The following is a 17,376-nucleotide window of genomic DNA, read 5'->3' on the forward strand; positions in this document are numbered from 1 at the left end:
GGTGTGAGGCACGCCTGGCTGCGCTCAGCTTCCCGAAGTGTCTGGTCCCCTCCTGCAGGCGCCCGGACACTGCCTGGGAGGGCAGCAGCCCAGAAATCGCTCAGGCCTTTTTCCCTGGTGAGGCACTGTCCCTGAGCCCTGGGGGAGGGTCCCCAGCCTGGACTGTCCTCAGATGTCCACAATCATCCTCTGGAAGAAGCTGCTTCATCCAGGGCAACCTGTCATAACCCCGGTCTGGGGGGGACCAGGTACACCTCAGAGGCCCTGAAATCAGCCTGTTTTCACCCCCACAGTCATCTTGCACAGCTGACTGTCTGCTCTGTGAACCCAGGCAGAGCCTAGTTCCTTTCTCTGCCCCCACCAGTGCCTGCCGTGTGGCAGGTGCTCAAGAAATGTGTTGAATCAATTAATCAATCAATCCATCCATTGATGAATAAAAACTCAGCTCCTCGTTACTTTCCGGCAGGGAATTTATCAAATATCTGCAACAGTCCACAGTAGAAGACAATCTACCGTCTGGCTTCAAAGGATAAACTCAGCAGCGGGCAGCCTGCGTGTGAATCCCAGCGCTGCCACTTACGAGCCACAAGGCTTTGGGCAAGTTAGATAACCTCTTTGTGCCGCGGTTTCTTTATCTGGAAAATAGGGGGTGATAATAAAACCTCCCTCAGGGGTTGCTATGAGGGATAAGTAGGGCAGGTAAAGTGTGTACCACAGGGCCTGCCCTGCAGAGGATGCTCAGTAAATGTTGGCCGTTGTCATCAACAGTAGAATTACTGCAATAGTGTCAGTGCCCTGTGCTCGTCACGGGGGATTCCGTCCTTTCCATTGCGGCCTTCTAAGGTTTATGGCAGAGCTGGGAGATGAAACTCACACGGGAGGGAGAACATTAGAGCTGCCAAGCACCAGGGACGGTCCCCCCAGGGCTGGACCAGTGGAGGAAAGGCCCTGTGGGATGTAGCGAGGCTGAGAGAGGCCTAGGCTGGTGCAAGAGGCATGTGGCACGGGCGTACCCACCGGGGTGCAAGGGGCCACGAAGAGGCCGTGGGCCTTACCAGGCAGATGGGAGATCATATGCCACGCAGGTCGTCTCTACACTTCCGGATTTCCAGCTCCTGGAAGCTGTCTTGGTAGAAACGGTTTCCTTCCAACCCCATTTTCTGGGGCTGGGTGGGAAGGAAAGAGTGACGGGGAGCTCCCAGAGGCCCTTCCTTGGACCCGAGAGAGAGGTCCGGGGATCTCTGATGTTCCCAGTTGAGCTCTCCAGCAGCTTCGGGCTAAAACTCTGGGCAACGAACATGACCCTCTGCCTTGGTCTCCACCCTGGAGGAGGAGGCTGCTGATCCTTCAGAAAAACTAGACATCGGTTTGTGCCTCACGCACCCAAGTGGGGCACCCTTGACCTTGGAGGAGCCAAGGTTTTGTAAGAAGTTGTCAGAGGGAGAGGACGGGGTCCATGGGGAGCGTGCCCTCAGGACTCAAATCTTCTCCAGCCGCAGCTGCATGTCACATGCTCTTGCTCCCAACCTTCCTCAGTGGAGACACAGTTTTCAGAAATCTCCTGGCCTCCCTGCCTCTGCATAGTCCTTCCCATCCCCGCTTCTACCCACAGCCCTGCTTTTCTGCTTACCCAACTCCTATTCATCCTGTGTGACCCAGATGTCACCCCCTCTGGAAGTCTTCCAGCCTACCATAGCCTAGCTCTCCTCCAGGCTTCTGTAGCAGCCTATCCTGCTCCCTCCCTGCTTCATGCCACAGCCTGTCTGTGATTGGTCCTCTTCCTTGTGAGCTCAGCCAGGTCAGGTAATGGGTCTCATCCATCTTGGCATTCTTGGTTCTTGGCATCATGCCTGGCATTGAGTCAGCATTGGTACATGTTTGAAGGATGAATGGAGGAGCTGGGCCAGCACCACCCAAAAAGAGGAATAGGGCAGAGACAGAGGCCAGCACCAAGAGCAGCTGAGCTACCCCAGACACCCCCCCACCCCATCAGAAGGCTTACTTCCTCTCTAAAGCGCCTGAGATAAGGCAGGAGCAGAGCATCCTTGCTCCCTGCCCATCCTCCTTTCTTCCCAGCAGGAGCGGTTGCCTCCCTAGCATCCCTGAGAGCATGTCCAGAAGCGGGTCAGGAGGGGCATGAGGGGGAGCAGTGAGGCCAGTTGGAGGACACGGGGTACACAGAGGAGCCAAGATATTTGGGGAACCAAATGCATGGAGTGACAGGGACAAGCATGTTCTTAGGGGAGGGGACTGACTGAACGATGGCTGCCAGGACCTACAGACCGGCCTCACGGTGGAGGAGGATGTGGTTTCATTCTTCAGTACATCCTCTTCCCAAAGCTCCTTTGGTTCCTGAGCCCTGGAGTGCGACAGTGCGTTTCACCTAAGCCAGCACTAGGGCATGGGTCAGACTGCCCATTGGCTGCATGGAAATACTGAGGCACTGGGGAGCCCAGGGTTTCCCTCCATCTGCCACTGAGTGTGGAGGCCAGAGGACCTATGACGTCTATTGCCGCAGGCAGATGGTTCCCCCTGGCTTTGGGAGTCAGAGACGTGTGTGTAAAGGAAGCTCTGAACCCCTTCCTCCACTCGAGCTTACAGAGAGGTTAGTTAAGAGTGACACCATCAACTGCCAGCCCATGGACCAAGGACAGTGGCGAGTGCTTCAGCAGGCCCTGAACCCCAGCCGGGATCATGTTCTCTTCTTAATTTCAGTGCTCCTGACAGCCTGGCCTTTGAGGTCACCCTGTCCCAACCTTCAGGATCACCTTAGACCCTTTCCCCAGCACCCCTCTCTTAGCTCAGCATTCCAGGCCCCCTCTGCCCAGGGCCCATCTCTTAGCCTTAACTCCCTCTGCTTCTCCGTGGTGCCCTACACTTATCATTCCATGATCACTCCAAGGCTCCAGGCCTGGAAAGCCCACCCTGCCCCTCTCCACCTGCTGAGACCTCATCCGTCCTTCCAGACTCTCTGTATAAGTGGAAGCTCCCTGGTCCTTGCATCTGGATGTGCTCTCTTCTTCCTCTGAGCACTCCCAGGAACCTCTCCCAGGATGTGAAACCCTGGAGAACAGAGTGGTCTTATCTGTCTTTTAGCCCCACTGTGCGCAGAGTCTAGTCCTGGGCACATCAGGGGAAGAAGAGGTACAGAGGGAGTGAAAGAGCATTGGCCTGCACAGCCATGGGGTCAATGTTTATTGAGCACCTGCAGTGTACTTAGCCCCTGCCTGGCATCCAGGGTACCATGGTGAACAAAGCAAGTGCATCTGCCCTGTGGAGTATAGACAGCTTATGCTCTAGGAGGTGCTGAGGATCAGCCGCAGCTCCCTTTGTTCCCTTCTCACCTGCCCTCCCTCCCAGCAGATCTAGGGGCTGCCTTGTTGGTTGCCTGTGGGCGTGTGTTCAGGGAATGCAGTCCCATATACAACACTGGCCTAGGCTGCAGCTTCTTCAACAGCCCAGGTAGAACTAGCACTTTGCCATTGTGTCCTCCATCCCTCCAGGCTTGCACGGTCTTTGGAAGTCATGCTCATTCACCTGCTCGGGGACTACTCCCTCCCTACTGGGCTCAACACCCTCTCAGCTGCCCTCTCCAGGGCTGCGCAGCTCAAGGCGTCCAGGTGTTGTGGGGACTGAGAAGGCAGGGGGCCCTGGCTGAGCCTCAGTGGTGGTCAGCCCTGGCTGAGATCGAGGACCAGGTGGACTCCCCTCTGCATTTGCTCCGCAACTGTCCTCTGATATGGGGAGGAGTGGGGGAGGAGCACTGGAAGAGGGAAGAGGAAGAAAGTTCCCAGGTTAGACATTCCACCTGTAGTAGGTCTACAGATGCCAGCACGTGGTCCTGCTACCAGTCACACATCACCACCCTGCCCACTCATAAGGGACACTGGCCGGGGGGCTGGAGCAGGGTCTTGGAGATCCCAGACAGGTGCCGGGCATCGCCCTGTGCAATGCTGGATTGTGAGGTGATCCAGGGATCCCTGGGGAGGAGCAGGAGCAGCTGAGACAGTAGGGATAGATTTTACCCAGGGAGTCTGGACACAGTCCTTTACTGGCTGGAACAGAAGTATTTTTAATACTTACTTTAATATTTTAACAACTAGTACGACTGTGTCAGTATGTTCCAGCCTTGCCAGCCCTGCTACTGACCACAGTGCCAAAGTGATCACTTCGAATCCAATTTAAAACCACACATTTTATTGATGTTCTTCATGGAAAATACAGAGCCACACCTGGCGACCTCCCCACTGTCCCCCCCCACTGACCAGTCAGCCGGGAAGGAAATCCTTTTGCTTCCTTACCGTGCAGAGCCTCCAGGAGGCTGAGGGTGACAGGACTGGCTTCCAAGCTTGAGCTTTGGAGTCAGGAAAGAGGCAAGGCCTGGATTGCCCAGACCCTCTCCCTGCTCCCCTTCCACTCCCACTGCTGAAGTGTGGCCGGAACGGAGGTGGAGGACACCCACCCACTGACACCCCCCCCATCCAGGAAGCCTAGGCTCTCCTTCAACCCTCTCTGCCACATCCTTCTCCTCCAAGCAACCTTGCCCTGTTCACCAGCATGATGGCAGAGTGACCATTTTTTAAAGGGTGGGCGTCAGTGCATAGGGACAGTGACAAATGCTCCTGGCAGCAGGGATCTCGTCTTGTTCATCACTGTATACCAGTGCCTGATAGAGACTTGGCACATAGTTGGTGCTCAATAAATGCATGTAGGATACATGAATGAATGAATATAGGAGGGAGAAGTATGAGCCGATGGCACCATTACTACATTAGTTCTCTAGGGGGCATGAAGGCAGGACCAAGATAAAGTTCTCCCAAGCTCTGCTCAAGAACTCAGTGTGTTGTGCCCCAATGGCTGGGGTCGCTGTGACCACCAGCTGGCCTAGAGCAGACTGGATGGCAGACTAGCCTTGGGACCCAGTCAAAGGGGGCCCTTGTGTTGTCCTCACTCCCTCATATGCTCCAGGAGTCTGGTCTTCTGGGTCCCAGAACACATAGCAGTACCCCCATCCAGAGCCAGTCAGCACTGGTCACACAACGGTACCCCTATACTCTGTCTCCCTTTTCCTGAGCCTCAACTCTCCCAATCTCACTCCTCAGAGTTGAGCGTGATCTTTCAGCTCTGTTCTACCCACCACTGCCCCCACCTGCCCCTGGCAATGCTCCATCTCCCCATCCTCAAATGCTAATCCCCTCAACTAGCATTAATACCTAGTAGTTCTGTCTCTCAAGAGACATCTTGCAGAGGTCCCGTCATGGCACAACGGGATCAGTGGCATCTTGGGAGCACCAGGATGCAGGTTCAATCCCCAACCTGGCACAGTGGGTTAAGGATCCACTGCAGCTGGGGCTTAGGTTGCAACTGCAACTGCAGCTTGGATCTGATCCCTGGCCCGGGAGCTCCCTATGCTGCAGGGCGGCCAAAAATGAAAAATAAAAAATAAAATAGAGAGACATCTTGCCCCTAATAATCAGGAAGAGAACACTGGCATCTGGAGGTGCAAAAGGATCTTCCTTTCTCTGATCCTATGCAAAAATTCTTCCCACAGCATGCCTGCCAGGTGACTGCCTATTCCTTCTGGACTATCTCCATTTGTAAGATACTCACTACCTCCCAGGAAATTGTCACACACCCAACAGCTTTAGCTGCTAGAATATCCTTCAGAAATGAACCCACTTGCTCCTCTCATTTTCATTCCCCAAATAACGTCTGTGACCCTCTCTCTCCCCCATCCCTTAAGCATTATTTCTCTATTTTCCTAACAATACCTCTCTCCATCTTCCTCTTCCTCCCTCCCTCCCCACCACATCCCCTTCTGTACAGTTATGTCACATACTCTCTCTCATTTATCAGGATCTCCCCTTCCTTTTCCCTTCTTCCTTGCCTTCCTAGCATCTGGTAAAGACCTGGAGGCTGGACCAATGGGAAAGGCTGGAAAAGTGTCAGAGAAAGGAAGCATCCAGCCAGGTCTTGGATTAGGCTGGGTGGCCAGCTGGGGCAAGGTGGACAGGGACAGCAGCTGGAAACCCCAAGCCATTGGCTGCTGTCTCCCAGAGAAAGAGCCTTGGGCAGTAAGCTCCTGAGTTCTTTTTTCTTTCCACCGTCTACAATTCCACAGAGGGGATGAGGACACACACCCCTCCTTTGCCAGCCTCACTAGCAGTTGGCAGAGCTGACTTGGCTGCCTCTCACCCATGGTAATTTTAAACATTTTTGCCAGCCTCCAAGTCCTGGGGAGCATCATACCAGCCGTAAAAATCCACTCCCCACTACTAACACGGGGCTGAGAGGAAAAGCTCTAGCAGGTAGCAATGATGACATGAGACTTGGTAGAGAGTGGATGAGCCAGACAGACGGGGAAAGCAGGTGCCCCAAGGGGGAGAAACAAAAGCCGAGGCTTCTGAACAGTTAGCAGCCCCCTGGCTGGCTCATGGGGAGCCTAGCAATGCCTGGGTGGCCATCTCTCCTCCTTGTCATGGTCCACCAGCCAATGCTGTGCTCTATATGTTCAAGACCAAGGATGGATGCTAGGACCTTACCAATCCAAAGCTGCAATGGGACACGGGTGGAGACAAGAGTACTGTGGTCTTACGTTCCTCAGGGGTCAAGACGCACACACAGAGAAACGATGGGAGTGCCTGCTACTTGTCCCGCTGCTTGGAGCTCTCACTTCCGACATTGAACATGGGGATCAGCAGCCCCAGCAGCCACCTCTTCCCGAAGACCTCCTGTAAGTTCTTGCGCCAGGGCCGGGCCCTCACGGCCACCCCCTTCCGCACCTGGTGGCGGGTCTGCCCCCGGAGGATCAACAGCAGCTGATGGCAGCAGAAGCCAGCGCAGGCCAGGCCGATGGCAAACCAGAGGTAGAGCATGAGGATGACGAACATTTCAGAACCGAGGACAGCTCCTGCAGGGGTGGGGGCGGGGAAACACCAGACTCGCTTTACACCCAGGCCACGTACAGAACTATGATCCAGGCGCTTAATGAGATTGAAGCTACATTTTGTAGGAGTCTCCGCGCTGCAGCCCTGCAGCCCGGGAAAGGAACTAGTTGTCCTAACTTTTTCTGCGTGCTGAGGCAAGAAAGGAGAACTGAGGACATGGGAGAGGAGGGGGGTAACATCTCTGGGCAGCGCCTAGACGCTAACAATCCCTCAGGGTCGGCGATGCCTGTCTCTCTCTGCCTTCTCTTTTTGGGCCAGAAACGAGGGAAGGGGGTTTTTCTCAGGAGGAGAGAGGGGTGAGCTGAGGACCGTAAGAGGGGGCCCATGTCTGAGCAGCTGTCTAGACTGCAGTGCCTTCTCTCTTTAGAGCTGCGAGCCCTGGGAGGACTCAGGAAAGTGACAGCATGATGGAGAATGGGACCTAGTCATCAAGAGAATAAGTCACGAGCTTCAAGGCAACGCAGAGGAGAATTCAGTCATCAGTGTTACAAAGAGAACAGTGTGGCCACTGGGCCTTCCAGCCAGAGCTGTCCTGTCAGAGCTTGCTAAGGCTGGAAGAGGCCCCCAAAGGCATCAGTCTAACCCCTTGCCTCGTGCCAGACCTCCCCTAAGCCCCTCTAAACTTACAGCACTCTCCATGAGTGGTTTAAACATACGCCGAGTAATTGATTCCTTGCTCTTCTTCAGAGTTGGTGTGGACAGTCCATGCTAGGTCTGAATCTCCCAGCTCTGTGACCTTGCACAAGTTTCTGAACCTCTCCCAGTTGCGGTTTGCTCATAATAGAAAACGGACATAATAATCACGATTCTGTAGGATCGCGTGACTCAGGGGAAGTGTGTGCGCAGTGGCTGGGGTTCTGGTTCGCTCTCAGAGCAGCCCTCACCACTGAGCATCATTTACAAACAAGGAGACTTCCTCCAAAGGGGGCTCGAGTTTAATGCCTAAGACCGTCAAGCTTTCTCCTGCTCCTCCCCAGGGCTTGCAGTCCTGGCTGGGCTGCAACTTTGGCAGCCTTGACCTGCCCAGCAGCCAGGGTGGATGTGCCCAGGAGAGAACTCAGAAGCCCTCTTAAGCCCCTCTCTCCTGCAGGCAAGCTCACCACCACCTCCTCCTGAGATGAGGGTACCTGCCAGAGACCCCATCTTACAGCCTATTGAACCTCTCTGCAAAACTCAGCAGATCCCTCCCTTCCCCAGCTTCCCCTGACCGCCATATACCTCTTCTCATCTCCCCAGGCTTCCGTTTCCAGACCCCTGAAGGCTGGGCTCTTAAAACTTTTCCAGTCTGGAGCTCCCGTCCTGGCGCAGCAGAAACAAATCTGACTAATAACCATGATGACGCAGGTTCGATCCCTGGCCTCACTCAGTGGGTTAAGGATCCGGCATTGCTGTGAGCTGTGGTGTAAGTCACAGATGCAGCTTGGATCTGGCATTGCTCTGGCTGTGGTGTAGGCCAGTAGCTGTAGCTCCAATTGGACCCCTAGCCTGGGAACCTCTGTATGCCATGGGTGCGGCCCTTAAAAAAAAAGTAAAACTTTTCCACTCTGAGCAGTGGTAGACCCAGCGGCCAGAAGGAGGTGGATGTGATTCAGGTTTGCTCATTAGCAGTCTTGCCCTCAGCCTCACGAGCTTTGATAGCCAGTTTCTCTTTGCAAACTTGGGGACAAATAAGTCCCGCTGCCCAGGGGATGAGAAGCTCGGTTCAGCTGGCATTTTGAGCAGCCTCTCTGCTTGCCCGGGGGGCACCCGTGGGACAGGGCTCACCTGGGGCTGTGCCATGCCTCTGACCCACTTCTTCCTCATCAGCACAGGTTGGTCCAGGCAGCCACATGCAGGATGAAGGATCCTGGGACCAGGGTTGCTCTCTGGGGGGCAGAAATGCTGCCAGGCAGAGGTGGCCCTCAAGCTGGGATATGCAAACATCAGAGCTGTCAAGCAGCTCAGCCTGAGGGACAAGCCCGGACTGATGGAAACTGTTTTCCACAGGCTTTTTTTTTTTTTTTTTTCCCTTTTGGCACTAAATCAAGGCATGCGGAAAAGACCTGGTGGCCTTTCCCTGGCCCCTCGCAGCAGCTACAAAGGGCTATTCTGGGCACCTGCTTTCTCTAAAAGTGTTTGAAGCTGCCTAGCCTGGCTGCCTCAGCTCCCCTGAACTATTTAATAATAGTTATGCTTCTTTTAGAAAATCACAGAATTTTCCTCACGGGCCAGAATGGTCACACCATCCAATCTCCTCGCCCCTGCTTCCCACCTAACACCTACAACACCTTTGGCAGATCACCCAACATCTATATAATAGACATCGGGGGCAAGAGGCTCCCTCCATCCCTAAACGGCTCTTTCATCAAGAAGCAATTTCAGGAGCTCCCGTCGTGGCGCAGTGGATAACGAATCCGACTAGGAACCATGAGGTTGCGGGTTCAGTCCCTGCCCTTGCTCAGTGGGTTAACGATCCGGTGTTGCCATGAGCTGTGGTGTAGGTTGCAGACGCGGCTTGGATCCCGCGTGGCTCTGGCATAGACTGGCAGCTACAGCTCCGATTCGACCCCTAGCCTGGGAACCTCCATATGCCGCGGGAGTGGCCCAAGAAATGGCAAAAAGACAAAAAAAAAAAAAAAAAAAAAACACACACAAAAAAGAAGCAATTTCAGAGTGTCGTTGTGGCTCAGCAGAAATGAGCCTGACTAGTATCCATGAGTATGCGGGTTTGATCCCTGGCCCCACTCAGTGGGTTAAGAATCCGGCATTGCCACAAGCTGTGGTATAGGTTGCAGATGTGGCTTGGATCTGGCGTTGCTATGGCTGTGGCATAGGCCACCAGCTGCAGCTCTCATTTGACCCCTAGCTTGGGAACTTCAATATGCCAAGGGTGTGACCATAAAAACAGCAGAAAAAAAAAAAAAGAAGCAGCAGCAGCAACTTGAGAGAGGCAGCCCTAGAGAGACAGTGCAGTGTGCTGGGAAGAATATGGATGCTCTGGAGGCAGAGCAGCCCTGAGTCTAAATTTGGGGTTGGAATCATACTAACTGTGTGATTTTGAAGCAACTTAATCTTAAGTCTTTGGTTCCTGAACATTTAAAATGGATGTAGTATTACCTCACAGATGTGTCCTAAGGACTGGGTGAATTGACTCCTACATAGTGGGTAGCACATAATAGTTGCTCAACAAACATTAGCTGCTTTTCTCTTCTTCTGGGCTTTCTGACACCCAGCACACTGGCATACTAATCCAAATGCCAGGACCCAGGTCAGGTGGCATCATCTCCACTTCCTGAATGGGAAGAATTAAGGCTCAGAGAGGTGACACAAACCTGTACTAGTCCCATGAAGCCAAAAGAAAGGACAACTTCTAAAATCTAACTGGCCAATCTCCCTCCTTTCTGGCATCAACTGAGGGGGTGTGGGCAGCAGCCACCAGAAGACCCCCCACACACACTTCTAGCTCACAGGGCCCACACTCAGAGCCATCCCCTGCTCTGGTGGCAGATCTTCCTCAGGGCCAGTACCACAGTTGGGGACAGCTCTGTTAAAGGATTTGTCCCTTTTTATGCCCTCCTGTCCACCTGGCCTCCTGAGCAGATGAGAGAGGGGGCACCCTCAGCTGTTTGGGTTGAGAGCAGGGGCAGAAGGGACAGGAAGGGAGAAGCTGGACAGGTGAGGTGCGTGTCAGGGCAGGAGCGCGGAGGGCTGGCGAGGGGAAAGATGACAGGTTGGCAAAGGAGGACCATGAGACGGGAGAGCTGGGGATTAGAAATCATGCGTCCTTTCCCTCGTGGGTATGCTGAGGAGGTAAGTGATAGTGGGGTGATTTTTCTGCTGGAACAGGGATCTGGGCCCCAAGGTGGGCAACTGCCTGACTTGGTTCCCTCCTCAGATCAAAGCAAGAGGTCCCTCTTCCTTACTTTCCTATCTCCCAAACCGAGCACAGATGGACAGGCTTCAAGCCCAGGCTTATCTCACATCAAACCATTTCAAGCTCCTCCCTTTGGAATCATCCATTTTTATGTGATGAAACCACTTGGAAAAGAAAGTGGAACCAGGCTTTCCTCATCCCTCCACCTGCCTGCGCTCACACTCCACCCCCTAGCCCGCCCACCTACCCTCCCCCTTCCTGTTTATTTCCGTCCCGGCAGCCTTTTCTACCGGCGCCAGGATCCAGAAGGCCCTAGAGCTCAGAGTTCTGGGCCCGGCTCAACCACCAGCCCTCAAGCCAGCCCCCATAGCTGGCTCCTTCCTGGGTCTCTGTGTTCCCACTGCCAAATGGCACCACGTTCTATGCCTGCGAAGGACAGGGCTACAACCCCAACCAAGACTGAAATGATGGCTCCCCCAGGGTGGGGCAGAATTTTAAGGCGGTCCAGTCCAGGCGGATCAGGACAATGTGGGGTTCTCAGCGGAAGGAGCTGCACTCTGTCTTTCTTTGTCCCTGAAAGGTCAATGGGGGAGGAAACGTGCTGGATTCCTTGTGCTGCTGCAGGTTGTCTAAAGACCTGGGAGGCTGGGAGTTCCTGTTGTGGCTCAGCGGTGGTGAACCTGACTAGTATCTGTGAGGATGTGGGTTCGATCCCTGGCCTTACTCAGTGGGTAAAGGATCCCACGTTGCCATGAGCTGTGGTGTAGGTCACAGATGCAGCTCGGATCTGGCATTGCTGTGGCTCTAGCATAGGCTAGCAGGTGCAGCTCTGATTTGACCCCTAGCCTGGGAACTTCCATATACCATGGGTGCAGCCCTAAAAAGCCAGATCGATAAAAAAATAAATACCTGCGAGGCAGGCTAGAGGCAGCTGCTTGGAAGTAGTAAGACCCTGCCAGCCATTTAATCCCATCTGAGCCCCAGTTTCTTCATAAAAATGGAGATAACAATATCATATACACAGGTGTGCATGCTACCAGGTTTAAGAACCAAGTCAGTCAAAGGCCAGGCTTGGTGGAGTGAAGGAAATGAGGTGGGGGCAAATTTCAAGGCCAGATTGAGTGGTAAGAACTGCCACCAGTAAGAGGGGCCCTCTAGGCCTGGTATCAGGGGCCTCTCCTCGGGGTACACTAAACAAAGGACAGTCCTCACCAGGATGCCCACAGGAGCCCATATGAAGGCCCACATGCCTGGCTCCTGCTTTGTGGTGGGAAGATAGAGTCATTAAATATGGCGGTGTCTCCAACCAGACCCAGCTCGGAGCCATCTGCAGATGGGAGAACAGCCTGGGGGCGGGGGGTGTCCATGTATGGTGAGTAGGAGCACAAGGGTCAGTATTCTGCTGGGGCTGGCCTGGCACCCTGGTCAACTGTGGTTGGTTGGCAAGACCTTTGAAGGGCAAGGTCCTCGGAAGAATGCGTGAGCAAGACTGGGGTCCAGGCAGAGGAAGGTCGTAGCTCGGGCATACCTCACTCACTGCGTGGAGGGATGGCCAGCACTCAGCAATGCCTGGCACAGAGCAGGGGTAGTACCTGGATCACCATCATTCTAAGAGCAAATGGACAGGGGCGAGCAAGGAGGAGATGATGAATGAGGATGGCTGGCGGCAAGGAGGGAGGGATGCCAGATGAAATACAGCTTGTCCAATTAGTTTGACTTTCAAATAGACAACAGTAAAAATCTTTAATATAAGTAAGTCCCTTGCAATATTTAGGAAATACTTATACTAAAAAGTTATGCCTTATTGTTAGTTTTTTTTTTTTTCTTTCTTTTTTGTAGGGCCACACCTGCAGCATATGGAGGTTCCCAGGCTAGGAGTCCTGTTGGAGCTACAGCTGCTGGCCGACTCCACAGCCACAGCAACACCAGATCTGAGCTGTGTCTGTGACTTTCACCACTGCTCACGGCAACGCTGGATCCTTAACCCACTGAGCAGGGCCAGGGATCAAACCTTCGTCCACAAGGATACTGGTCGGGTTCGTTACTGCAGAGCCACATGGGATCCCCTAAAAAGTTATGCGTTGTGGATCTGAAAGGACAATTTAACTGGGCACCCTGTATATTATGTGCTACCTTGGGGCTGGGGTGGGGGGTCTTTGTGTAGAGCCCAATCTGCCTGCCAAAGCCCACTCACCAGAGAAGAACTGACTGATGGAGGTGGGCAGGAGCGTGAGGAAGGCCAAAGGGTGGGCGAAGGAGATGGAAAGGACTGCGGAGATGTAGGCCACACCAGCCACCATGGAGTAGAGGCAGGCCAGGGAGGTGTAGAGGCAGAACAGGACGAAGTTGCGCATGTTCCTGCTCCCGATGCAGTTGCCAGTGAAGAAGCAGTGATGGTCGTGCCTCAGGGTGACTCTGGCGCACACTCGGCAGAAGTGGGTGCTGGGTGGGGGGCATGGGGCCCTCCTGGCCGCAGCCCCCTGGCAGGCGTCCAGGTCGTCCGGGGAATTCTGGATGACCAGAACGTAATTGCCCAGGGCGTTGGTGGAGAGGAACAGGAAGAGAGCCCCATGGAGCAGCGCGGGTGAGAAGATCCGAGCGGCAGCAGGGTCCTGGCGCATGCTGGGCAGGAAGAGGAAGAGCTGCAGCACGAAGGTCACCAGGGAGATGCACAGGAAGTAGGCAGGGGCCACCACGTTGAGCAGCCTCAGGGCCAGCATCTTTGATTACATTCCTAAAGGGCCCAGGGTGAAAGGAAGACTTACTGGGTGTCAGAGGGCGCCCTACAACCCTCCCAGTGCTGTCGGTCTGTCCTGCCCCACGCAAGTCCATGTCCCTTGGATCACCCCTCCTCTCATCCCCAGCCCGTGACCAAGCAGGCCTGAGACCTCGAGACCTTCACGGCTCTAAGGGCCAAGCCCTGACTCCTGGTGCCCGCCTCTTCGGTTTTTGAGGGAACGTGGTGCCCCAGTGCCCTGGGGACAGGCACATGGAGAGCAGGGTTGGGGCTTGTTCTCAGTTTGTGGGGGGTGGGGGAGGGGGACTGGACCTTTGCTCTTTTATGGCAGTGGAAAGAGTGCCCAGGTTGGGGCTTTCTCCTTCAGACCCCCTGGGAGGAGAAAGCAGAAGATTTGGGGTGGGGACAGAGAGAAATGACCTACTGGAAGTCCTGTTTCACCTCCCCCCCCCCTCCATTTGGGCAACACTCAGGGACCTTACTGTAACCCAAAGGCTTTGAGGGTATGTGTGCCAGTGAGTCCCATGATGTTTGTGTGGAGAGGGGCGTTTCCCTTGTGTGTGATTCTGTGTGTGTGTCTGGCTATCTGTGTTTGTGTATGTGTGTATCTGTGTGTACACAGACGCAGCCGCTGCCACCTGGGTTTTTAGAAAAATCAATTACAACAATCGATAGATACATTCACACAAGCGCTTAGGCAACGGGTGAGATGGGGCGGGGGGGCGAGGCAGGAATTCCTGTGCCAGCCGGTCCTGGTCAGCCCATCTCTCCGACGCTGGCTGCCCTGGCTAATTTCTTTCAAAAAGCGTTTTCATTTGAGGCGATGAAATTAAAATCCCCCCTTCGCGCCTGCCTCCCGCCCTCCTGGAGCGACAAACCCAAACAACCCCGTTGGCGCTGAAACCCTTTCGATGCCAACAAGCTCGCTCTGGGCCCAAGAGGGGCTGCTCTGCCAACCTTTCAGCGGATCGACCCCCGCAGCCCTGGGTCCTGCCCAGCTTTGGAAGCCTTAGAAAAATACAATTCGAGCGCCCGCGAGAACTTTTCCAGGGGCTAAGGAGTAGGCGAGCCCAAGGCGCGAGAAAAGTTCTGGGAAGGCTGCTGCACCTAGGATGGGCGAATGCCACGGGGCCTCCGTCCAGGCTGTCCCGTCGCGATTGGGTGACTGGTCACCTTGGAGTCCCCTTTGCAGGTGCCAGTGTCCCTGGGGACCCGCGGCCTCCGTGGGGAATGCGGGCCTCTCTCTGCCACAGGGGCTCGGCTCAGGGCACAGCCCGGGCTGGTCACTGGGGACTCCGCACTGGCCCCCCTCCAGGCGCTCCCGGGGGCTGCGGCGGCGCTACCCACCCCAGGGAGCCCGAGGCCCGGGCTCCGGTGAAGCAAGTGTCTTCCCCACGCCGGTCGCCAGGGGGGCCGCGGGAGCAGCCTCCAGATGCGCCGCGGCGCCTGGAAGGCTAAGGACGGGCTGGGGGAGTGAGGGGCGCACGGCGAGCAGCAGCAGCCCCGGCCCCGGGAAGAGGGACCACAGAGACCGCCCGGGCGGCCCGCGGGCGCCGAGAGCTGTCCGTTCAGCGCTGGCGCCGGCCTCGCCCGCGGCGGCGGGTGGCACAGCCGAAGCCCTAGCGAGACAGGCAGCGCGGGCGGCCGCCGGCTTCTCGGCCACCGCCTCCCGGACGCCCGGGAAGCCGCCCCCCGCGCCACTGCCGCTGCCGCCGCCGCCGCACCGCCACGGAAGGTTGGGGAAATGAACTCACCAAGCTCTGGTCGCGGATAAGAGGAGCCCTGGACGCCGGCTCTCGCCCTCCCCGAGGCTGCAAAGTTGTGGGCTCGGCCCCTCTGGCTCGCAGCCTCCTCACGCTTCGCTTCGGGCACTGGGCAGGTAGCGGGGGTGTGGGGAGGAGGGAGCGGGCAGCTGCCGTCCTCCCACTTGGGCGCCAGCGAGTGGGGGCCAGGAGACGGCGGGAATGGCAGCTGGGCACCCCCCAGCCCTGCCAACCCTCCCTTCTCCTCCTGGGGGCGGCGCTCTGGCCACCCCTCTCAGCATCGTGGACTTGCCCCCCTTCCTCCCCTCGCTCCTCTGGAGCAGGCAGGGGAGCCCGCCTGACCTGAGCCCCTGGTTCCAGCCGGGGGCTCTGGATTCAACCCTGCTGTAGATGCTCTAACCATCGTCTGCTCCTTTCCTCCCCACCGTGGCTGACAACCCTCCCTGCTCTCCCTTCTCCGGAGGAAAACCTGGGGGCTTAGGAGCTCAGCTTGCCAGGGGCAACACCCATAAAGAACAACGTCATTGTACACAGAGGGGTTGGGAGTCCCAACTCAGGAGCCTGTCTGCCTGGGTCTGAATAGCCATCGTTCCCTTCTGGGTGATCCTCAGATTGCAGTTTTCCCATCTGTAAAACAGAGGTGTGAGGATTACATGACAAAAATATACGTAAAGCCCTTGAACCGGGCCTGTCCATAGTGAGCACTATTTGAACATTAGTTTATAATTGTGACTCTATTTATTTGGCCCTTGCTGTGAACCAGGCCCTGTGCTAAGCCTTTAGCATAAGGCAGCTTTCTGAATCCTTTCAGCAGAAGCTCCATGATCCCCATTGTATGAATGAGGAGGTTGAGCCACAGAGAAGCTAAGTCACATGCCCAAGGACATAGAGTGGGTAAGCGACAGAGCCTGGATTTGAACTATTGCACCTGCTCTCAGCCTCGACACAAGGCTGCATCACCCTGAGACCCAGAGGAAGCCCTGATTTGGGGAGAAGGGAGGACAACTGAGCAGTTTATCCCGATACAGAGCTTGAATAGCTTGGACCAGGAGCTTCTGCCTGGAGTCCTGCCCCCACCTCTCAGTTCCTAGTTCCTTTCTTTTTCTGACCCACTAGTCCAAGGTGGGTACTGAGAGGCACCAAGAGGGTGGGGACAGTTGGCCAGTGTGTGTCACATAGAGGCTGGGGGAAGCAGAGAAAGCTTTAGAACCACTGCAGGAATATTGGTGTCCCTACCACCTCAGTTCCCTGGGCTGTCAGGGCTCACATGCCTGCCCTATGCCACTGCTCTGGGTGATGGCAAACATTCTAAACAGTTGTGCATTGCTTTCTCAGTTGATTGATTAAAAAGGGAGCAATCCCTTAAAATAAGGACCATATGCTTATCAACTCAGCCTATATTTTTAAATCCTCAGATACTGTTTTCTCCGTATTTTATCAAAAATAAAAAGGGACCAGGAAACCTTTTCGTGTTCTGAAAGGCTCTTACATAGAAGGAAAAGAACAGCTTGCGAGGTGCTGGTCTCTGGGAATCCGGTAGCCCCTGTGAGTTCCGGTGGCCACAGGGCAGACACAGGAAAGCACAAATGGCCTTTTTTTCCCTTTAGAGCCTCTTTGTGTCAAGATCATGGCTGTCTAGACCCTTTTCACAAGCTCTGCCTGTCTCTAACACTGGCTGGGGAGGGAGAGAGTGGAGCACTGGTTTTGGCTGTGTTGATTGAAGATCTCCATTCCCTAAATACCTTGAGAGTCGGGCAGTATTTCTAATTTTATTTTGCATATGGGTGTGTGGTGGGAAGGTGTGTGTCTGAATTTGTGTGTGTGTGAGGGGAGGGAAAGAGAGAGAGGAGACGCTATACAAACGAACAACGAACGTGGGAAGATGTCGGTGGGGGAAGGGAGCATCAGCCAGGAACGAGACAGAGATATGGCCTTGGAAAGGCAAATGAACAGGACCAATTATTTATTTACAAATAGAGTTTATCACTAGAAAACAACATTAAAGCTGCAGATCTAGAGCTAATAGTTCTTCCGCAATCCCCCTAAGTGAATTGGGTAAGTGGAAGTACAGCCAAA

The 17,376-nt window shown here is 54.9% G+C and overlaps 1 protein-coding gene across 3 annotated transcripts; it reads right to left on the reverse strand.

The window, feature by feature from the left end:
- Positions 1-4,180: 4,180 nt before the first annotated feature.
- Positions 4,181-15,771, reverse strand: ZDHHC22 (zinc finger DHHC-type palmitoyltransferase 22). 3 transcript variants are annotated; one of them, XR_014811183.1, is made up of 4 exons: positions 15,292-15,771; positions 12,822-13,534; positions 9,794-11,556; positions 8,936-9,500 (listed from the first exon to the last, which is right to left on the reverse strand). XR_014811183.1 is itself a non-coding variant. In XM_001928417.7 (3 exons), the coding sequence occupies exons 2-3, from the start codon at positions 13,518-13,520 to the stop codon at positions 6,645-6,647; spliced, it is 792 nt and encodes a 263-aa protein (XP_001928452.5). In that variant the 5' UTR covers positions 13,521-13,534; positions 15,292-15,771; the 3' UTR covers positions 4,181-6,644. The 3 variants fall into 3 exon arrangements, 1 of the variants encoding a protein (XP_001928452.5); XM_001928417.7 differs by lacking the exons at positions 8,936-9,500; positions 9,794-11,556 and adding an exon at positions 4,181-6,910 and having other exon boundaries at positions 12,995-13,534; XR_014811182.1 differs by having other exon boundaries at positions 9,794-13,534.
- Positions 15,772-17,376: the final 1,605 nt, after the last annotated feature.

This window comes from Sus scrofa, chromosome 7 (genome assembly GCF_054392235.1).
Source record: "Sus scrofa isolate SSC_HxYL_T2T_F1_AM1 chromosome 7, Sscrofa_HxYL_maternal_Yorkshire_Landrace_v2.0, whole genome shotgun sequence".
Classification (NCBI taxonomy): Eukaryota; Metazoa; Chordata; class Mammalia; order Artiodactyla; family Suidae; genus Sus; species Sus scrofa.

What these genes read in the sequence shown, in the direction of transcription:
- ZDHHC22 (XM_001928417.7), bottom strand. Translation starts at nt 13,520, where the DNA reads ATGCTGGCCCTGAGGCTGCTCAACGTGGTGGCCCCTGCCTACTTCCTG. An exon ending in CATCAGTCAGTTCTTCTCTG is followed by an intron (nt 6,911 to 12,994) that starts GTGAGTGGGCTT and finishes CCACCCCTGCAG; the next exon opens with GAGCTGTCCTCGGTTCTGAA.